General features: G+C 62.3%; 1 protein-coding gene across 1 annotated transcript in view; it reads left to right on the forward strand.

Moving 5' to 3' along the window:
• LOC124958408 (mucin-5B-like) overlaps nucleotides 1-21,117 on the forward strand; it is a 34,661-nt gene extending 13,544 nt beyond the window's left edge. Inside the window, exons 26-49 of the mRNA XM_047516412.1 lie at nucleotides 1,186-1,342; nucleotides 1,672-1,800; nucleotides 1,940-2,084; nucleotides 2,158-2,201; nucleotides 2,272-2,454; nucleotides 2,877-13,523; nucleotides 13,738-13,919; nucleotides 14,227-14,398; nucleotides 15,075-15,331; nucleotides 15,583-15,769; nucleotides 15,939-16,164; nucleotides 16,269-16,444; nucleotides 16,520-16,589; nucleotides 16,885-16,985; nucleotides 17,391-17,422; nucleotides 17,660-17,840; nucleotides 18,135-18,239; nucleotides 18,355-18,392; nucleotides 18,743-18,859; nucleotides 19,191-19,265; nucleotides 19,375-19,497; nucleotides 19,658-19,703; nucleotides 19,895-20,003; nucleotides 20,481-21,117. Of these exons, the coding sequence (XP_047372368.1) occupies nucleotides 1,186-1,342; nucleotides 1,672-1,800; nucleotides 1,940-2,084; nucleotides 2,158-2,201; nucleotides 2,272-2,454; nucleotides 2,877-13,523; nucleotides 13,738-13,919; nucleotides 14,227-14,398; nucleotides 15,075-15,331; nucleotides 15,583-15,769; nucleotides 15,939-16,164; nucleotides 16,269-16,444; nucleotides 16,520-16,589; nucleotides 16,885-16,985; nucleotides 17,391-17,422; nucleotides 17,660-17,840; nucleotides 18,135-18,239; nucleotides 18,355-18,392; nucleotides 18,743-18,859; nucleotides 19,191-19,265; nucleotides 19,375-19,497; nucleotides 19,658-19,703; nucleotides 19,895-20,003; nucleotides 20,481-20,670 (13,692 nt within the window). The 3' untranslated portion in view covers nucleotides 20,671-21,117. The remainder of the gene's footprint in view (nucleotides 1-1,185; nucleotides 1,343-1,671; nucleotides 1,801-1,939; nucleotides 2,085-2,157; nucleotides 2,202-2,271; nucleotides 2,455-2,876; nucleotides 13,524-13,737; nucleotides 13,920-14,226; nucleotides 14,399-15,074; nucleotides 15,332-15,582; nucleotides 15,770-15,938; nucleotides 16,165-16,268; nucleotides 16,445-16,519; nucleotides 16,590-16,884; nucleotides 16,986-17,390; nucleotides 17,423-17,659; nucleotides 17,841-18,134; nucleotides 18,240-18,354; nucleotides 18,393-18,742; nucleotides 18,860-19,190; nucleotides 19,266-19,374; nucleotides 19,498-19,657; nucleotides 19,704-19,894; nucleotides 20,004-20,480) is intronic.
• The last annotated feature ends 929 nt before the right edge of the window (nucleotides 21,118-22,046 follow it).

Here is a 22,046-nt window from a genome sequence, read left to right on the forward strand (position 1 = left end):
GCCTCCGAGGACAGTTTTGGCCTGACTATATATAGCACACAGCACGTGGCCCTGCGTTCTGGGGTCCCAGGGCTGGATGTCCCACCAGGCAGGCTCCAGTGATCTTTGTGCCCAGCATGGAATCATCACCACTGTTTTGGGCCCATTCTTGAGCACAGCTCTCATCAAAGCTTCCCAGTGAGGGACCCTTGACATCCCCTGTGACAATCTCCAGAACTGCGCAAGCCACAACACTAACAGGAAGCTAGCAGGGAGTCTCCTAGAGGAGGGGTGGTAGTTTTTGGTGGAGATTTCCAAAGACCATTTCCTGTGGTTTTAACAAAGATCGAGTGTCCACTCAGCAGCACAGCTTCCTCCTTCAGGACCCTCCATGGTGCTGAGAGGAGGGTGGCTCTTGCAGGAACAGTTGCTAGCTAACACTCTTTTGCCTCTGCTGAGGTCCAGGTCACTCCCCATGGCCCACCCTTTGGAGCATGAGGCCACACGCCCCTGGTCATTGGCTTAGAAGATCCTTAATGGCTGACAAGGTTGACCTCAGCTTCAAAGGCTTCCTGTGGTGGGGGAAGTGAGAAATTGGATCCACCTATGGGTCTACTGCCCATAGCACTGGGGGTTGGGGCTACCTTCTTGACCTGAATGATAGGTACACAGTTTGGAGCTAAGCAACACCTGCAAATGTGGTGTGAGCTGTCAACCAGCACGTCCTCAGAGCACATCCTGGGTGCCCAGCTCTGCCCAGCAAAGGGGAACAGATCCTCTCCCACGGAACTCACCTTTGGGAGTGAGACAGCCAGGTGGTCAGGGTGGGCTCTGCGCAGGAGCCTGAGCAGGGAGCCACCAGGGGCCATGGGCAGCAGCGGCCCAGGGGATGAGTCAGCCAGGAGGAAGGCAGAGGAGGGACAAGAGGCCTGTGTGCGGGAGCATAGTAAGCCAGAGCACAAGGGCAGAGGGGCAGCCAGGTTGGTTTGGAAACTGGGCCACATGAACAGATTCATACCATAAGAGGATCTGAGAGGCATGGGTGAGGGTGCCCAAGTGGGCAGGTGCCCAGGTGGGCTGGAGAGGCAGTGCTGGGGCAGCTCCCGTTTGGGATACTCTGAAGGCACTTAAAGCCCAGGACCCAGGAACTTGCCCAGGGCCTGCTGGCTCCTGATCAGGCAGGTGCTGCCCTCCCCTGTGCTCCAGGTCGACTCCACCAAGTACTACGAGGCCTGCATGCACGACGCCTGCGCCTGTGACACGGGGGGAGACTGCGAGTGCTTCTGCACCGCCGTGGCCGCCTACGCCCGGGCCTGCCACGAGGCCGGCGTGTGCGTGTCCTGGAGGACGCCCGACGTCTGCCGTGAGTGGGGCTCTGTCCATGGGGCTGCAGGGCAGGGAGGCTGCAGCCTCTGCATCTGCAGGCAGGCTCTGGGACTGACCGGCACACAGGCACCCAATGTGTGCGCGTGCACACGTGTGTGCACGTCCATCGGCACAGATCTAAGTCAGTGCAGAACTAGGCAGCCTTCTCCAAAACGAGGTGGTTCTCCATAAACAGGAGCTGCAAAGGCAGGGCTGGGATGGCATCTCAGGCCTGGCACACCTGGGCCCAGCCCAGGAGAGGCCCTGGGGACATTCCAAGGGAGGCGGCCGGCAGGCACCCGCTTAGCCTCCACCCTTTGTGCCCAGCGCTGTTCTGCGACTACTACAACCCCCACGGGGAGTGTGAGTGGCACTACCAGCCCTGCGGGGCCCCCTGCCTGAGAACCTGCCGGAACCCAAGTGCACACTGCCTATTCGACATGCCGGGCCTTGAAGGTGAGGGCAGTGTCCAGGACCCACTGCCAGGGCAGTCCAACCACTTTGAGGTGTCTCTGTTGCCAGAGGTGGGGTGCTAGGCTGCCATGTACCTGACCTGAGGGGGCTTGAGACTCAGTGAGAACCCCGCCCACCCTAGGCTGCTACCCGAAGTGCCCACCCAGTCAGCCCTTCTTTGACGAGGACCAGATGAAGTGTGTGGCCCAGTGTGGCTGCTATGATGAGGACGGAAACTACTATGACATTGGCACACAGGTCCCCACAACCCAGAACTGCCAGAGCTGGTGAGGCAGGGCAGCAGGGGGGTGCAGGGAGCAGGTGGCCCCTGCAGGCACTCAACCTCCCTCCCTCCTGCAGTCGCTGCTCCCCTGGAGGCCTCCAGTGCTCTCACAGTCCCTTGGGTAAGAAAGGGCTGGTGGGCAGGGGCTGGGCAGGCAAGAGCCTGGAGTGAGCCCCTGCCTGTGACCACAGCCTGCACATGCACCTACGAGGGCCGCACCTACGGCTACCAGGACATCATCTACAACACCACCGACGGCCTGGGCGCCTGCTTAACGGCCATCTGTGGAAAAAATGGCACTATCATCAGGAGGGCTGAGGAATGTGCTGGGGTCCCATCCACGACGCCCTTCACCTTCACACCCTCCACCACAGGTAAGCCCCACCTCACTCCCCAGAAGACCCTGACCCTGGGCGATTAGGTAGCCTGTGGCCAAGGTGAGCCTTGGTCATTTCTGGAATAAGGGGACACCACAGGGCACTTGGTGTAGGGGACCTCACTGTAGAGGACCCTGGGTCCTGACCCATGACCTACTGGTTAGGAACTGCCCAGGGTCCATGATCCCATCCCCTGCATGTAACCAGGGCCTCAGACGTCTAGGCACAATGGCGGACAGAAATGCCCAGGGCACCCTAAAGACTCCAGGTAGGCCAGGCTTGTGGCTCAGTGGTAGAGCACTGGCCTAGCGTGCAGGAAGCCCTAAGGCTTGGGCTTTCCTTGTGCTAGGGCCACCCGTAGCCCACCCGTAAGAGGCGTGGTAAGGTACAGGCTGAGCGGGGCTCTCACACCAATGCAGGCTCAGTGCCCACGGAATCCACAGTGTGTGTTCGTGAGGTGTGCCACTGGTCCAGTTGGTACGACAGCAGCCGTCCAGAGCCTGGGGCAGGAGGTGGTGACATGGAGACATTTGGGAACCTGAGGCAGAAGGGGTACCAAGTGTGCCTGGCCCCTGCTGCCATCGAGTGCCGTGCAGAGCTGTTCCCCAGCAAAACCCTGCAGGAGCTGGGCCAGAAGGTAACCTGTGACACAGGTAGGGGTCTGACATGTGCCAACAGTGAGCAGAGCACCCAGCTCTGCCACAATTATGAACTGCGGGTTCTGTGCTGCATGCACATGCCCTGCGGCCCCTCCCCGTCCCAAAGTACCAGTCCCCTCAGCTCCCACTCAACGGCAAAGGGCACCTGCCAGCCTCGATGCAAGTGGACAGAATGGTTCGATACAGATTACCCCAAATCTGAGGAGGACGGGGGGGACACGGAGACTTATGATAGGATTAAGAATAAGGGGGGAAATATTTGTGAGCAGCCACAGGACATTCAGTGTGAGACTGAACTGTACCCAGGAAAGACACTGGAGCAAGTGGGTCAGCGGGTAACCTGTGACATACGCTATGGACTACAATGCCGAAACAAGGACCAGGAGGGGCGGTTCCCCATGTGCTATAACTACAGGGTTCGGGTGCTATGCTGCACCAAAAGCCACTGCGCAGGACAGGAGAGCACCGGGCACTCGGCCACCACACAGGGTAAGACGACAAAGAGGACTCAGGTACTGTCCTCTAAGCCAAGCATGGTGACCCCGAGAATAACACAGAAAATGACCACCACAACCACCACACACTGCGAACCGAAGTGCGAGTGGACCCAGTGGTTTGACTCGGACTTCCCCACCTCGGGGGTGGACGGCGGGGACATGGAGACCTTCGAGAACATCAGGGCCGCAGGGGGCAAGATGTGCCAGCAGCCCCAGAAGATAGAGTGCCGGGCAGAGAACTACCCCGAGGTCAGCATCGACCAGATCGGGCAGGTGGTGACCTGCAACCCCCAGGTGGGCCTGCTCTGCAGGAACAAGGACCAGTCGGGAGAATTCAACGTCTGCTTCAACTACAACGTGCGAGTCCTCTGCTGCGACTCCAGCCACTGCCCCGGCCCGGCCACTCCCCTGCCCACCTCGGCCTGGCCTACCACGCCGACCACCACCCAGGCCACCACACTCTGCCAACCCAAGTGCGAGTGGACCCAGTGGTTTGACTCGGACTTCCCCACCTCGGGGGTGGACGGCGGGGACATGGAGACCTTCGAGAACATCAGGGCCGCAGGGGGCAAGATGTGCCAGCAGCCCCAGAAGATAGAGTGCCGGGCAGAGAACTACCCCGAGGTCAGCATCGACCAGATCGGGCAGGTGGTGACCTGCAACCCCCAGGTGGGCCTGCTCTGCAGGAACAAGGACCAGTCGGGAGAATTCAACGTCTGCTTCAACTACAACGTGCGAGTCCTCTGCTGCGACTCCAGCCACTGCCCCGGCCCGGCCACTCCCCTGCCCACCTCGGCCTGGCCTACCACGCCGACCACCACCCAGGCCACCACTCTCTGCCAACCCAAGTGCGAGTGGACCCAGTGGTTTGACTCGGACTTCCCCACCTCGGGGGTGGACGGCGGGGACATGGAGACCTTCGAGAACATCAGGGCCGCAGGGGGCAAGATGTGCCAGCAGCCCCAGAAGATAGAGTGCCGGGCAGAGAACTACCCCGAGGTCAGCATCGACCAGATCGGGCAGGTGGTGACCTGCAACCCCCAGGTGGGCCTGCTCTGCAGGAACAAGGACCAGTCGGGAGAATTCAACGTCTGCTTCAACTACAACGTGCGAGTCCTCTGCTGCGACTCCAGCCACTGCCCCGGCCCGGCCACTCCCCTGCCCACCTCGGCCTGGCCTACCACGCCGACCACCACCCAGGCCACCACACTCTGCCAACCCAAGTGCGAGTGGACCCAGTGGTTTGACTCGGACTTCCCCACCTCGGGGGTGGACGGCGGGGACATGGAGACCTTCGAGAACATCAGGGCCGCAGGGGGCAAGATGTGCCAGCAGCCCCAGAAGATAGAGTGCCGGGCAGAGAACTACCCCGAGGTCAGCATCGACCAGATCGGGCAGGTGGTGACCTGCAACCCCCAGGTGGGCCTGCTCTGCAGGAACAAGGACCAGTCGGGAGAATTCAACGTCTGCTTCAACTACAACGTGCGAGTCCTCTGCTGCGACTCCAGCCACTGCCCCGGCCCGGCCACTCCCCTGCCCACCTCGGCCTGGCCTACCACGCCGACCACCACCCAGGCCACCACACTCTGCCAACCCAAGTGCGAGTGGACCCAGTGGTTTGACTCGGACTTCCCCACCTCGGGGGTGGACGGCGGGGACATGGAGACCTTCGAGAACATCAGGGCCGCAGGGGGCAAGATGTGCCAGCAGCCCCAGAAGATAGAGTGCCGGGCAGAGAACTACCCCGAGGTCAGCATCGACCAGATCGGGCAGGTGGTGACCTGCAACCCCCAGGTGGGCCTGCTCTGCAGGAACAAGGACCAGTCGGGAGAATTCAACGTCTGCTTCAACTACAACGTGCGAGTCCTCTGCTGCGACTCCAGCCACTGCCCCGGCCCGGCCACTCCCCTGCCCACCTCGGCCTGGCCTACCACGCCGACCACCACCCAGGCCACCACTCTCTGCCAACCCAAGTGCGAGTGGACCCAGTGGTTTGACTCGGACTTCCCCACCTCGGGGGTGGACGGCGGGGACATGGAGACCTTCGAGAACATCAGGGCCGCAGGGGGCAAGATGTGCCAGCAGCCCCAGAAGATAGAGTGCCGGGCAGAGAACTACCCCGAGGTCAGCATCGACCAGATCGGGCAGGTGGTGACCTGCAACCCCCAGGTGGGCCTGCTCTGCAGGAACAAGGACCAGTCGGGAGAATTCAACGTCTGCTTCAACTACAACGTGCGAGTCCTCTGCTGCGACTCCAGCCACTGCCCCGGCCCGGCCACTCCCCTGCCCACCTCGGCCTGGCCTACCACGCCGACCACCACCCAGGCCACCACACTCTGCCAACCCAAGTGCGAGTGGACCCAGTGGTTTGACTCGGACTTCCCCACCTCGGGGGTGGACGGCGGGGACATGGAGACCTTCGAGAACATCAGGGCCGCAGGGGGCAAGATGTGCCAGCAGCCCCAGAAGATAGAGTGCCGGGCAGAGAACTACCCCGAGGTCAGCATCGACCAGATCGGGCAGGTGGTGACCTGCAACCCCCAGGTGGGCCTGCTCTGCAGGAACAAGGACCAGTCGGGAGAATTCAACGTCTGCTTCAACTACAACGTGCGAGTCCTCTGCTGCGACTCCAGCCACTGCCCCGGCCCGGCCACTCCCCTGCCCACCTCGGCCTGGCCTACCACGCCGACCACCACCCAGGCCACCACTCTCTGCCAACCCAAGTGCGAGTGGACCCAGTGGTTTGACTCGGACTTCCCCACCTCGGGGGTGGACGGCGGGGACATGGAGACCTTCGAGAACATCAGGGCCGCAGGGGGCAAGATGTGCCAGCAGCCCCAGAAGATAGAGTGCCGGGCAGAGAACTACCCCGAGGTCAGCATCGACCAGATCGGGCAGGTGGTGACCTGCAACCCCCAGGTGGGCCTGCTCTGCAGGAACAAGGACCAGTCGGGAGAATTCAACGTCTGCTTCAACTACAACGTGCGAGTCCTCTGCTGCGACTCCAGCCACTGCCCCGGCCCGGCCACTCCCCTGCCCACCTCGGCCTGGCCTACCACGCCGACCACCACCCAGGCCACCACACTCTGCCAACCCAAGTGCGAGTGGACCCAGTGGTTTGACTCGGACTTCCCCACCTCGGGGGTGGACGGCGGGGACATGGAGACCTTCGAGAACATCAGGGCCGCAGGGGGCAAGATGTGCCAGCAGCCCCAGAAGATAGAGTGCCGGGCAGAGAACTACCCCGAGGTCAGCATCGACCAGATCGGGCAGGTGGTGACCTGCAACCCCCAGGTGGGCCTGCTCTGCAGGAACAAGGACCAGTCGGGAGAATTCAACGTCTGCTTCAACTACAACGTGCGAGTCCTCTGCTGCGACTCCAGCCACTGCCCCGGCCCGGCCACTCCCCTGCCCACCTCGGCCTGGCCTACCACGCCGACCACCACCCAGGCCACCACACTCTGCCAACCCAAGTGCGAGTGGACCCAGTGGTTTGACTCGGACTTCCCCACCTCGGGGGTGGACGGCGGGGACATGGAGACCTTCGAGAACATCAGGGCCGCAGGGGGCAAGATGTGCCAGCAGCCCCAGAAGATAGAGTGCCGGGCAGAGAACTACCCCGAGGTCAGCATCGACCAGATCGGGCAGGTGGTGACCTGCAACCCCCAGGTGGGCCTGCTCTGCAGGAACAAGGACCAGTCGGGAGAATTCAACGTCTGCTTCAACTACAACGTGCGAGTCCTCTGCTGCGACTCCAGCCACTGCCCCGGCCCGGCCACTCCCCTGCCCACCTCGGCCTGGCCTACCACGCCGACCACCACCCAGGCCACCACTCTCTGCCAACCCAAGTGCGAGTGGACCCAGTGGTTTGACTCGGACTTCCCCACCTCGGGGGTGGACGGCGGGGACATGGAGACCTTCGAGAACATCAGGGCCGCAGGGGGCAAGATGTGCCAGCAGCCCCAGAAGATAGAGTGCCGGGCAGAGAACTACCCCGAGGTCAGCATCGACCAGATCGGGCAGGTGGTGACCTGCAACCCCCAGGTGGGCCTGCTCTGCAGGAACAAGGACCAGTCGGGAGAATTCAACGTCTGCTTCAACTACAACGTGCGAGTCCTCTGCTGCGACTCCAGCCACTGCCCCGGCCCGGCCACTCCCCTGCCCACCTCGGCCTGGCCTACCACGCCGACCACCACCCAGGCCACCACACTCTGCCAACCCAAGTGCGAGTGGACCCAGTGGTTTGACTCGGACTTCCCCACCTCGGGGGTGGACGGCGGGGACATGGAGACCTTCGAGAACATCAGGGCCGCAGGGGGCAAGATGTGCCAGCAGCCCCAGAAGATAGAGTGCCGGGCAGAGAACTACCCCGAGGTCAGCATCGACCAGATCGGGCAGGTGGTGACCTGCAACCCCCAGGTGGGCCTGCTCTGCAGGAACAAGGACCAGTCGGGAGAATTCAACGTCTGCTTCAACTACAACGTGCGAGTCCTCTGCTGCGACTCCAGCCACTGCCCCGGCCCGGCCACTCCCCTGCCCACCTCGGCCTGGCCTACCACGCCGACCACCACCCAGGCCACCACACTCTGCCAACCCAAGTGCGAGTGGACCCAGTGGTTTGACTCGGACTTCCCCACCTCGGGGGTGGACGGCGGGGACATGGAGACCTTCGAGAACATCAGGGCCGCAGGGGGCAAGATGTGCCAGCAGCCCCAGAAGATAGAGTGCCGGGCAGAGAACTACCCCGAGGTCAGCATCGACCAGATCGGGCAGGTGGTGACCTGCAACCCCCAGGTGGGCCTGCTCTGCAGGAACAAGGACCAGTCGGGAGAATTCAACGTCTGCTTCAACTACAACGTGCGAGTCCTCTGCTGCGACTCCAGCCACTGCCCCGGCCCGGCCACTCCCCTGCCCACCTCGGCCTGGCCTACCACGCCGACCACCACCCAGGCCACCACTCTCTGCCAACCCAAGTGCGAGTGGACCCAGTGGTTTGACTCGGACTTCCCCACCTCGGGGGTGGACGGCGGGGACATGGAGACCTTCGAGAACATCAGGGCCGCAGGGGGCAAGATGTGCCAGCAGCCCCAGAAGATAGAGTGCCGGGCAGAGAACTACCCCGAGGTCAGCATCGACCAGATCGGGCAGGTGGTGACCTGCAACCCCCAGGTGGGCCTGCTCTGCAGGAACAAGGACCAGTCGGGAGAATTCAACGTCTGCTTCAACTACAACGTGCGAGTCCTCTGCTGCGACTCCAGCCACTGCCCCGGCCCGGCCACTCCCCTGCCCACCTCGGCCTGGCCTACCACGCCGACCACCACCCAGGCCACCACACTCTGCCAACCCAAGTGCGAGTGGACCCAGTGGTTTGACTCGGACTTCCCCACCTCGGGGGTGGACGGCGGGGACATGGAGACCTTCGAGAACATCAGGGCCGCAGGGGGCAAGATGTGCCAGCAGCCCCAGAAGATAGAGTGCCGGGCAGAGAACTACCCCGAGGTCAGCATCGACCAGATCGGGCAGGTGGTGACCTGCAACCCCCAGGTGGGCCTGCTCTGCAGGAACAAGGACCAGTCGGGAGAATTCAACGTCTGCTTCAACTACAACGTGCGAGTCCTCTGCTGCGACTCCAGCCACTGCCCCGGCCCGGCCACTCCCCTGCCCACCTCGGCCTGGCCTACCACGCCGACCACCACCCAGGCCACCACTCTCTGCCAACCCAAGTGCGAGTGGACCCAGTGGTTTGACTCGGACTTCCCCACCTCGGGGGTGGACGGCGGGGACATGGAGACCTTCGAGAACATCAGGGCCGCAGGGGGCAAGATGTGCCAGCAGCCCCAGAAGATAGAGTGCCGGGCAGAGAACTACCCCGAGGTCAGCATCGACCAGATCGGGCAGGTGGTGACCTGCAACCCCCAGGTGGGCCTGCTCTGCAGGAACAAGGACCAGTCGGGAGAATTCAACGTCTGCTTCAACTACAACGTGCGAGTCCTCTGCTGCGACTCCAGCCACTGCCCCGGCCCGGCCACTCCCCTGCCCACCTCGGCCTGGCCTACCACGCCGACCACCACCCAGGCCACCACACTCTGCCAACCCAAGTGCGAGTGGACCCAGTGGTTTGACTCGGACTTCCCCACCTCGGGGGTGGACGGCGGGGACATGGAGACCTTCGAGAACATCAGGGCCGCAGGGGGCAAGATGTGCCAGCAGCCCCAGAAGATAGAGTGCCGGGCAGAGAACTACCCCGAGGTCAGCATCGACCAGATCGGGCAGGTGGTGACCTGCAACCCCCAGGTGGGCCTGCTCTGCAGGAACAAGGACCAGTCGGGAGAATTCAACGTCTGCTTCAACTACAACGTGCGAGTCCTCTGCTGCGACTCCAGCCACTGCCCCGGCCCGGCCACTCCCCTGCCCACCTCGGCCTGGCCTACCACGCCGACCACCACCCAGGCCACCACTCTCTGCCAACCCAAGTGCGAGTGGACCCAGTGGTTTGACTCGGACTTCCCCACCTCGGGGGTGGACGGCGGGGACATGGAGACCTTCGAGAACATCAGGGCCGCAGGGGGCAAGATGTGCCAGCAGCCCCAGAAGATAGAGTGCCGGGCAGAGAACTACCCCGAGGTCAGCATCGACCAGATCGGGCAGGTGGTGACCTGCAACCCCCAGGTGGGCCTGCTCTGCAGGAACAAGGACCAGTCGGGAGAATTCAACGTCTGCTTCAACTACAACGTGCGAGTCCTCTGCTGCGACTCCAGCCACTGCCCCGGCCCGGCCACTCCCCTGCCCACCTCGGCCTGGCCTACCACGCCGACCACCACCCAGGCCACCACACTCTGCCAACCCAAGTGCGAGTGGACCCAGTGGTTTGACTCGGACTTCCCCACCTCGGGGGTGGACGGCGGGGACATGGAGACCTTCGAGAACATCAGGGCCGCAGGGGGCAAGATGTGCCAGCAGCCCCAGAAGATAGAGTGCCGGGCAGAGAACTACCCCGAGGTCAGCATCGACCAGATCGGGCAGGTGGTGACCTGCAACCCCCAGGTGGGCCTGCTCTGCAGGAACAAGGACCAGTCGGGAGAATTCAACGTCTGCTTCAACTACAACGTGCGAGTCCTCTGCTGCGACTCCAGCCACTGCCCCGGCCCGGCCACTCCCCTGCCCACCTCGGCCTGGCCTACCACGCCGACCACCACCCAGGCCACCACACTCTGCCAACCCAAGTGCGAGTGGACCCAGTGGTTTGACTCGGACTTCCCCACCTCGGGGGTGGACGGCGGGGACATGGAGACCTTCGAGAACATCAGGGCCGCAGGGGGCAAGATGTGCCAGCAGCCCCAGAAGATAGAGTGCCGGGCAGAGAACTACCCCGAGGTCAGCATCGACCAGATCGGGCAGGTGGTGACCTGCAACCCCCAGGTGGGCCTGCTCTGCAGGAACAAGGACCAGTCGGGAGAATTCAACGTCTGCTTCAACTACAACGTGCGAGTCCTCTGCTGCGACTCCAGCCACTGCCCCGGCCCGGCCACTCCCCTGCCCACCTCGGCCTGGCCTACCACGCCGACCACCACCCAGGCCACCACACTCTGCCAACCCAAGTGCGAGTGGACCCAGTGGTTTGACTCGGACTTCCCCACCTCGGGGGTGGACGGCGGGGACATGGAGACCTTCGAGAACATCAGGGCCGCAGGGGGCAAGATGTGCCAGCAGCCCCAGAAGATAGAGTGCCGGGCAGAGAACTACCCCGAGGTCAGCATCGACCAGATCGGGCAGGTGGTGACCTGCAACCCCCAGGTGGGCCTGCTCTGCAGGAACAAGGACCAGTCGGGAGAATTCAACGTCTGCTTCAACTACAACGTGCGAGTCCTCTGCTGCGACTCCAGCCACTGCCCCGGCCCGGCCACTCCCCTGCCCACCTCGGCCTGGCCTACCACGCCGACCACCACCCAGGCCACCACACTCTGCCAACCCAAGTGCGAGTGGACCCAGTGGTTTGACTCGGACTTCCCCACCTCGGGGGTGGACGGCGGGGACATGGAGACCTTCGAGAACATCAGGGCCGCAGGGGGCAAGATGTGCCAGCAGCCCCAGAAGATAGAGTGCCGGGCAGAGAACTACCCCGAGGTCAGCATCGACCAGATCGGGCAGGTGGTGACCTGCAACCCCCAGGTGGGCCTGCTCTGCAGGAACAAGGACCAGTCGGGAGAATTCAACGTCTGCTTCAACTACAACGTGCGAGTCCTCTGCTGCGACTCCAGCCACTGCCCCGGCCCGGCCACTCCCCTGCCCACCTCGGCCTGGCCTACCACGCCGACCACCACCCAGGCCACCACTCTCTGCCAACCCAAGTGCGAGTGGACCCAGTGGTTTGACTCGGACTTCCCCACCTCGGGGGTGGACGGCGGGGACATGGAGACCTTCGAGAACATCAGGGCCGCAGGGGGCAAGATGTGCCAGCAGCCCCAGAAGATAGAGTGCCGGGCAGAGAACTACCCCGAGGTCAGCATCGACCAGATCGGGCAGGTGGTGACCTGCAACCCCCAGGTGGGCCTGCTCTGCAGGAACAAGGACCAGTCGGGAGAATTCAACGTCTGCTTCAACTACAACGTGCGAGTCCTCTGCTGCGACTCCAGCCACTGCCCCGGCCCGGCCACTCCCCTGCCCACCTCGGCCTGGCCTACCACGCCGACCACCACCCAGGCCACCACACTCTGCCAACCCAAGTGCGAGTGGACCCAGTGGTTTGACTCGGACTTCCCCACCTCGGGGGTGGACGGCGGGGACATGGAGACCTTCGAGAACATCAGGGCCGCAGGGGGCAAGATGTGCCAGCAGCCCCAGAAGATAGAGTGCCGGGCAGAGAACTACCCCGAGGTCAGCATCGACCAGATCGGGCAGGTGGTGACCTGCAACCCCCAGGTGGGCCTGCTCTGCAGGAACAAGGACCAGTCGGGAGAATTCAACGTCTGCTTCAACTACAACGTGCGAGTTCTCTGCTGCGACTCCAGCCACTGCCCCGGCCCGGCCACTCCCCTGCCCACCTCGGCCTGGCCTACCACGCCGACCACCACCCAGGCCACCACTCTCTGCCAACCCAAGTGCGAGTGGACCCAGTGGTTTGACTCGGACTTCCCCACCTCGGGGGTGGACGGCGGGGACATGGAGACCTTCGAGAACATCAGGGCCGCAGGGGGCAAGATGTGCCAGCAGCCCCAGAAGATAGAGTGCCGGGCAGAGAACTACCCCGAGGTCAGCATCGACCAGATCGGGCAGGTGGTGACCTGCAACCCCCAGGTGGGCCTGCTCTGCAGGAACAAGGACCAGTCGGGAGAATTCAACGTCTGCTTCAACTACAACGTGCGAGTCCTCTGCTGCGACTCCAGCCACTGCCCCGGCCCGGCCACTCCCCTGCCCACCTCGGCCTGGCCTACCACGCCGACCACCACCCAGGCCACCACTCTCTGCCAACCCAAGTGCGAGTGGACCCAGTGGTTTGACTCGGACTTCCCCACCTCGGGGGTGGACGGCGGGGACATGGAGACCTTCGAGAACATCAGGGCCGCAGGGGGCAAGATGTGCCAGCAGCCCCAGAAGATAGAGTGCCGGGCAGAGAACTACCCCGAGGTCAGCATCGACCAGATCGGGCAGGTGGTGACCTGCAACCCCCAGGTGGGCCTGCTCTGCAGGAACAAGGACCAGTCGGGAGAATTCAACGTCTGCTTCAACTACAACGTGCGAGTCCTCTGCTGCGACTCCAGCCACTGCCCCGGCCCGGCCACTCCCCTGCCCACCTCGGCCTGGCCCTCCTCTCCATCTCGCATCCCTCCTGGGTTGCCTACTGGCTTCTCTAGTTCTCCCACTCCCCCTTCTCCATGCTACTGTTCTGCATTTGGACGTTTTTTCTCAGCTGGTAAGTAGTGGTTGAGGTCCCTTTGGAGAAATCTGTTGTCCTGCCTTTTGTTCATGGGTTTGAGGTCATTCTTCTGTTGCCTATATCCTTCTTCCATCCTGTCTGGCCAAGTCCCTTCCCTCCTTCATTACCTGCTTTCCCAGGTGGTGTCGCTGTCTCTAGGTGCTGACCTTATGTAGGGCGTCTGGTCCTCTTATCCATTTCTGTCTCATAGGTGATGTCATCTACAACGAGACGGACGGAGCCGGATGCAACTTCTATGCCATCTGTACTCAGGCGTGTGGCATTGAGCGCTTTCCTGGCACTTGCCCCACATCCTCCTCTACCACATCCTACACCCCTGTGTCCTCTCCATCAGAGCCTCTGGGCTGTGATAATGCTGTGCCTCCCCGACAGGTGGGCCTCCCCCAACCCTGTGTTGTAGGGATGTCCTGGGGCCTGGCCTGCGCATGTACAAGTCTTGTACTAAGTTCACTGGGGTGAGCTGTGGCCATACGCAGCACCCGCAGCTCCTAGGTCCTGTCCTCGTGATCCTGTCGTGGTACGCCTGGTTGGGTAGAGTCACCCAACATCCAGGGTGGTGTTGTGCACAGGCTGTCTTCCTTCCGGTGGCTCACTTGCCTGGACCTCCGTCTCTCCGTCCACTGGGCATTGGGCCTCTTTCAGCCGCCCCAGGTGAGCACCTTCTTGTTTCCTGTTCCAGGTGAATGAGTCCTGGACCCTGGAGAACTGCACAGTGGCCAGGTGTGAGGGCAACAATCGTGTTGTCCTGCTAGAGCCAGTGCCTGTGGCCAGCGTCACCTGTGTGAACCAGCACCTGCCCATCAAAGTGTGGAGCCAGAGCCAGCCTTGCCTCTTCCACTATGAGTGCGAGTGTGAGCAGGCAGTGGGCGCCGGGCAGCAGAGGCAGGCACACGAACCCGCCAGCAGTGCAGCTGGGAGGAGTTTGGTCATCCCAGACCACGGACAGTGCGCACACAGTGCCAGGCCTGCTCTGAGCCTGCAGGCGCCTGTCCACAGGGAGGGGCTGAGGATGTCAGCCGGGGGCACAGGGAGCTTTTCCTGGGGTCCTGACGAGTGGCTGTGTTACACTGGGCACCATAAGGGATGTTTCAAGGCCTGGCAGAGGTCTCAGATCAGGGCTGCAGGGCCAGGCCCTCTGAGAGGCCGGGGAGGGTCCTTCCTGCCTCGTCAGTTCTAGGGCCCCAGGCGTCCTTGTCCTGCAGCCCGACTCCAGTCTCTGCCTGTCTTCTCATGGCCCCCTCTGTGTGTCCTCTCCTCTCTCACTGACAAGGACACGGCCACTGGATTCAGGGCCACCCAGGTAACTCAGGTTGATCCCATTTCAAGATCCTTCTCTGAATCATCTGCAAACACTCCTTCTCCCATTAGGTCACAGTCACAGGTGCCAAGACACATGGTTTATGGGGACACAATTCAACCTAAGACACCCATTTTGTAGATGAGGCAACTGAGGCCTGGGGACTTGTGTGGCTGCCCCGCAGTCACAGAGGGGCTGAGGAAGGGGTCTCCAGCCTGTGTGTCCCACAGGCTTGTGCAGCAGATGGGGCCGTGGGAACTTCATGACTTTCGACGGGACCTGGTACTCCTTCATGGGCAGCTGTACCTACACCCTCCTGAGGGAAATCTACCCTCGCCATGGGAACCTGAGCATCCTCCTTGACAACCACCACTGCAAGGCGCACAACACCGCCAGCTGCCCCCGTGCCCTCCAAGTGTACTATGAATCCACAGAGATTATCCTCACCACCACCTCCAGCACTGACAGCGTTGGGGAGGAGAGCCTTGTGAGTCACTGGGCAGGTGGAGAGGGCCCTCCCCATGCGGAGGCCAGGGGTGTGCATTCTGCTCTGCTTCAGGCAGTTCCCCAGGGTGCAGGGAGGCCTAAGGCAGGGCACCCCTGCAGGCCCAGCGTCCCTGTAGGAAAATCCAGTCTCTAGGATGGGGGCGCACAGGATGGTCTCCAGTGCTTGGGAGTCAGAACCCCAAGAGCTGCCTGGACCTGCCCCTGGTTATGGGTCTCCCAAACACCCCCCAGATCCTCTTCAACCAAATGCGGGTGAGTCGGGGCTTCAGCAAGAATGGCATTAGCGTGTCAGTGTCTGCAGCCACCATGATGGGCATCCATATTCCTGCTATTGGCGTGAGCGTCACCTTCAATGGGCATGACTTCCAGATCCGGCTGCCCTATGGCTACTTTGGCCACAACACGGAAGGCCAGTGTGGTGAGTGGGCGTGGCCTCGCTCCCAGCTGCCCACTCTGGGTTTCCCAATCATCTCCCTAGGCCAGAGCCACCTCTGACCTCTGCTGATGAGTGAAGGGAGTTGGGATGGAGGATACAGCCAGAGGCTACCTGGGCTCCAGCGGGCAGTGACCTCTGCCCCACTCCCCAGGCACCTGCACCAACAGCCAGAGTGATGACTGCCGCCGGCCAGATGGCACCATCGCCCCCACTTGCCAGGACATGGCCAAGACCTGGGTGGTGCCTGGAAGCAGCACAGAGGACTGCCAGGCAGGAGGCAGCCTTCCCGGCAGCACCAGCCCCCAGCCCCCGCCAGGCAGCACGCCCAGTTCCACCCCTTGCCCCCCAGCGCCCCTCTGCAAACTGATGCTGAGTTCGTGAGTCCGGGGCTCTGGGGTGTGCTGGGTCTGGGGCAATGACCCCTGCTGGGCCAGGCTCTGCTGGGCACGGAGCACCTAGCCTTGATGACCTCTGTCTCTAGGGTCTTTGCTGAGTGCCACAGCCTCGTCCCACCTGGCCCTTTCTTCCAAACCTGTGTGAGTGACGGCTGCCAGGATGGCCCCCTCATGCTCTGCCAGAACCTGGAGGTCTATGCAGCACTGTGCCGCCACCGGGGCGTATGTGTGGACTGGCGCAATGCCACCAGTGGGCTGTGCGGTGAGTGGAGCAGACCCAGGCTTCCAGCCTCCTGGGCCTGCCTGAGGCCCATCTGACACCTGTCTCTGCCCACAGACCTCCCCTGCCCACCCACCAAGGTATACAGGCCATGTGGTCCCATGCAGCCTGCTTCCTGTGACTCCAGGTGAGCCCAGGCTGGGCAGTGGGAGCAGCAGGGGCAGTGGTCTCCTCTGGTTGTATAGGCCAGCCAGAAGGTTCAAAGGAGCCAGGAGCCAGGAGCACGTTGGGGCTCTGAACATGGATTCTGTAGCCCCAACTCTAGGACTCCCTGGAACTCCTCCAGGGTTCCCAATCCCTTGGGCAAGGCAGGACACTAGGGAGGATGTCTACCTCTACTCTGATACTGGCCACTCTGGTCATTCCCACCCTTCCTTGGCTGCCCATAAGGGGCTCAGAATCCTGCTTTTCTTGCCCTGCAGGACCCATAGCCCCCTGAGCTCACGACTGGCTGAGGGCTGCTTCTGTCCTGAGGACCAGCTCCTCTTCAGCTTGAGCACAGACATCTGTGTGCACGAATGCTGTAAGCATGTCCACCTGTACAGAACATGGGGCCCGTCTTCACCTGCACAGACAGGGCTCCATGTCACAGGCCCCACCCTGCTAGGCCAGAGCATGGGGTGGCCACCGCAAGGTCTAGAGCCCTACAGAGGTCTGGTGGCCTCCTGAAGCCAGCTGCACAAGGCATAGAGTTCCTGTGCTTGTTACTGCCCCTGTCCTGGGCTGCTTAGGACTGGAGTAGCAAGAGCCCCTGGAGAGCTCCCCACCCCGAAACCTGACTCGGCAGCACCATGCCCAAGAGTTCCCCCAGGGATCCTGTCCCATCCTGGTGGGAAGACAGAGGCCTGGAGGGGGCGGGCAGCCAGTCCTGAGAGCACACACAGTCCGTCCACCCTAGCACCCTCAGTGACTCCTCCCTTTCTTCCAGCCTGTGTGGGACCGGATGGGTCTCCCAAGTTTGTAAGTGTGTCTGCCCCCACCCTGACGAGCTGAGGGAGGGAGGGAGGGGCACCCTTTCCTGAGAGGCCAGGTTGGCCACAATCTTGGGGCTGGCATCCTTCCTGCCCTGTTCCTCGGGCTGCAAAAGGCCAGCCCTGCTGAGGGGGACCTGGCCTGCTTGTGTGCAGCTGGGGAAGCAGAGACCTCAGCTGGGGCCAGCTCTGCAGCCTGGGGGGACCCTGGCATGGTCTTTTGCAGCTGGGAGAGCAGTGGGTCAGCAACTGCCAGTCCTGCGTGTGTGACGAGGGCTCAGCATCTGTGCGGTGCAGACCAATGCAGTGCCAGGCCCAGGACCTGCCCCCGCAGTGTGGGCAGCCTGGCGTCGTGGCCCTGACCAGGCCCCAGGCCAACAACCCCTGCTGCTCTGAGACGCTGTGCGGTGAGCACCCAACAGCAAGAGTTGGGGTCCGGGGAGCAGAGAGGATGAGTGTCCTGGCCTGACCTTGGCTGGGCCTCTTGGTGGGGCAGCCTCAGGGCAGGGTGCTTCGGTTTTCCACCTGAAGATGAGGCTGGAGACCTCTGGCTTGACCTCAGAGATGGTCCCAGCTTGGGAAGGGCTGAGGGTGACAAGGAGGAGCACAGAAGCCCCTGAGAACTAGAAACCTGCACTGGATCCAGGAAGGGACCGAAGAGGGCTGGTGGGCAGCTCCCCTGACAGGCTCCCTCTTCACAGTCTGCAATGTGACCACCTGCCCCCAGGACCCACCTGAGTGTGGGCCAGAACAGGAGCTGACCTACACCCAGGAAAAGGGAAACTGCTGCCCCAACTTCAGCTGCCGTGAGTGGAGTGGGCGGGGCAGGGCGAGGTTGGGCCCCTGGTCTGGAACCTTGTTGCTGGGGGTGGGGACAGGGCAGGGAGGGGCCCAGGTACACTCAGCCCTCTTTCCTTTTAGGACCTAAGCTCTGCAACTACAATGGCACTGTCTATGGGGTAAGGGCTTGGCCCAGGCATGTGTTGGCAGGGCCGGGGAGCAGGTGGGATGTCCATCTCCCTCAGTCCCTTCCTCACCTCCACGGTCCTACCTCAAGGGTGCATCTGCAGAGAGGCTTTGCACCCTGCTCACACATTTCAGCTTCAGGGGCCCTGCAGAAGGCGGGCAGGATGCACTCCTGGGGTCCCTGCCCATCGCAGCCCAGTCTGCCCAGGCCTGTGCTCTGCCAGGGACACATTCGCATTCTGCTGGGGAAGAAGCAGTCCCTGTGTGCCCCACCTGGCCACAGGGAGGGTCCTGGCACTGGACTCCCACCCAGTGCCCTCGATGCACCCCCGGCCCATTGTAGGTCGGAGCCACCTTTCCAGGGGTCGTTCCCTGCCACACCTGCACCTGCCTCTCCACGGGTGCCCAGGCCCCCACCGTGCAGTGTGAGAAGGTCGCCTGCACCACTACCTGCCCTGAGGTGAGCCTGAGACATGGAGACCCAGCCCAGTGTGCCTCCCAGTGACCACCAGGAGGGTCCTCCAGTTCAGCCTTCACTGGGGACTCATCTTTCCCCAAAGGGAGGGTATGAAGTAGGAAAAAGTGAAGGGAGTTGGGGGGACAAGAACTGTGGGCTACCGGGATAGGGGTCAGGCTAAGCAGGGACAACGAGGAAGAGGGATACAGCCCTGGACAGAGAGGACATGGACTCCTTGAAGGTGGCTGCCTCAGAGACAATGCGGGCCCCTGGGGCTTGGTAGGAGGGCAGGCCTACCTGAAGGAGAGACCTGACCATCCCTTCTGTCCTTCAGGGCTTTGAGTATTCAAGGGCAGTCAGACAGTGCATACCAATCACCTGCTTCACACCAGAGGGCCAGTCAGTCCAGGTAATATGAGAGGGCTTCAGGGATGGGACCCTCCCCAGGAGACCCTCACCTCAGTGGGGCTTAGCCCCAGGCACTAATGCCCACAGTGCTTTCCCTCCCTGCATTTCAGCCCAATGAAACCTGGGTCAGCAGCCACGTGGACAACTGCACTGAGTACCGCTGTGAGGTCAAGAGTGGGGTCCCCATGCTGACCCCACAGCCCAAGCCTTGCCCTGATGTGTCCAACTGTAGAGTGCGTATCTGGGAAGCCCCACCCCAAGAGACCCTACCCAACCTGAAGCCCCACCCACAGGGAAGCCCCACCCCCAAAAATCCCACCCCTGCCATGCCCAGGAGGTCTGGGCCTGGAGTCCACCCCACTCCAGGAATACCCCCTTATCCTTGGCCCCTAGGGGATCCTCAGGAAAGCTGGCTGCTGCTACGCCTGTGAGGAAAGGGGTGAGTAGAGGCCGCGTTCGCCCCCTCCAGCTCTGCCCTGGTTCCTGCTAGAAGCCGCCAGGCCTCTCACATGAGGCGGCAGTGGGACCTGGACCCCAGCTCCATCCCTAGGAATGGAAGGGGTGATCAGGCATGGAGGGGAGACTCCCCTAGTCAGGACTTGCAGCAAGGATCTGGACTGTCCCTTTCAGACCTGTGCCAAGTCCGTGGCAACCTGACCATCCTGCGGTACCAGGGCTGTGAGACGGGGACCATGGTCAATGTCACCTTCTGCGAGGGTTCCTGTCCTGGAGTGTCCAAGTGAGTGGGCAACTTGGTCTCCCAAGAGTATGGCAGAGCTAATGGGCCATCCACAGTCACCAGGGCCCCACCAGGCCTGTCTGCTGGCCTGCTGCAGGTCAGGACGCCACACCTGCTACAGGAAGGAGGGAACGGGCTTCCAGCAGGGCCATGCTCTCCATGTCCATTCGCACAAAGGCTGAGGCTGAACGGGCCAGGGGCCAACTCCAGGGCCAGGGGAAGGTCCAAAGATGTCTGCCCAGAGTTAGTGAGATGGAGGAGCCGGTTTAGGGTCAGGGAGCCACAGGGGCTACAGAAGGCAAAACAGGGCTCAAAATGGCCCTGAACACCCAAAGAGCCCAGCAAGGCGAAGCTGTGTGCTTGGGGAGCTGACCAGACGGGGCAGCTATCGAGAGCCCAGAAGTCCATGAACACTGCAGTTGCTGAGAGGAACCTCAGGAATGGGGGCATCCTGAGGGCAGTGCCATGTGTCCACAGGTACCTGATGGAGGCCCAGGCCATGCAGCACCAGTGCACCTGCTGCCAGGAGAGGAGGACGCACCAGGAGGCGGTAACCATGCGGTGTCCCGATGGCACCGACATTCAGCACACCTACACCCAGGTGGATGAGTGCGGCTGCTCCCCAGCCTGCCTCTCGGTCCAGGCTCCCATGGACACTCACACCTAGGGGCCACTGGTGGAGGACATCCTGGCCCCATCCCTCTGCCCCTGTACCTGGAGCCAGAACACGCACTGCTGACCGTGAAAACCTCGGTGGGCCTGTGGCTCCCACTGCCTCTGCCTACTTCTCCCGCCCTGCCAGGAATCCAGTGCCCTGGAGCAGAGTGGCCAGTGAAGATCCACTTGAGAGGGCACAGGCAGGTGTCCTGCTCTCAGAGACCCTCCAGCCTATCTGGGCCACTGACCATCAGGCCCCACCCTGGACCTGGAGGACTGCCCCCCACCCTGTCTTACACCTTCCTGGTGGCCTCAAGATGCCCTGAAGCAAAATGGAGCACCTGCTGCTGCCATCCCTCACCACGGCCTGTGGCCCAACCCACAGGGCTCTGAGAAGCAGGATTTTCTGCCAGCTGCCCAGGGGGCTGCCTGCCCATATCTGGACCCTGGAGGTGACCTGGGGGCTTCTAAAGATGGCTGAAGGGTGGGCTGGAGGGGAGCCCCAAGCCCTGCAATAAACTCTGGCATTGTGTGTCTCCTTCTGAGTCTTCATCTGCCAGCTCTATCCCTGGGCCTGTTCCAGCTACTGGACCAGGAGGGACACACAGCCAGAGAGCCTCTGAAAGGGACAGGAAACAGGCAAGGGGAATCTGTGGGTTGTGTGCAGGCCTCTGAGCACCACAGGATGCTAGTCTTGGGCTGTGATACTGGCCGAGGCTGTGGACACCAGCCTAGTCATTACTAGGACACAGGGGCAGCTAAGGAGACTGGCTCACATAAAAAGATGGAGGAGCCTATGGGCGGCAGGAGGTGACCCTGAGGCCAGTCAGCGAAAAGCGTGGCTGCCTCCAGTACCAAAGCGTGGCGGAAGAGTGCTCGGCCTGCTCAGACCCCACTCCATGTCCACCTCCGCCCTCAGCTCAGAGGCTGGGGCTGTGGAGGTGGGTGACAACAGGAAACAGTGTGGGACACGGGTGCCCTGGCTTTGGGCTTGGCTGCACAGGAAGGTCAAGAAATGAAAGTAAGAAATTAAGCGGGCAAGGGCCTGTTGCAGATGATGCCCCAACTGTGGAGGCCAAGACCATGTTGGCTACCATACTGACAAAGGAAGCCTTTGGAGGGGCAGTGGGGTCTCTGCCTCAAGCTGTCCTGCCTCCAGGGTGTGGCAGTGGTCAGGCCCTGCATCACAGACCTCCTGCTCCTTCCTAGGCCTGATGAGGAGTGTCTGGCTCCCCCTGGCCAAGTCTGGCAGGCAGGGCACCCCACAACTGGACCAGAAGTAGTGCAGGGGACTCAGAAGGTCACAAGTGAACAGCAGGGACACAGGTAGTCACTGGGGTCACCTTCTCCATGTTTATCCTGCCTCTCAGAGTCAGGTCCCTTCTC

Source organism: Sciurus carolinensis, chromosome 11, assembly GCF_902686445.1.
Source record: "Sciurus carolinensis chromosome 11, mSciCar1.2, whole genome shotgun sequence".
Taxonomy (NCBI): Eukaryota; Metazoa; Chordata; class Mammalia; order Rodentia; family Sciuridae; genus Sciurus; species Sciurus carolinensis.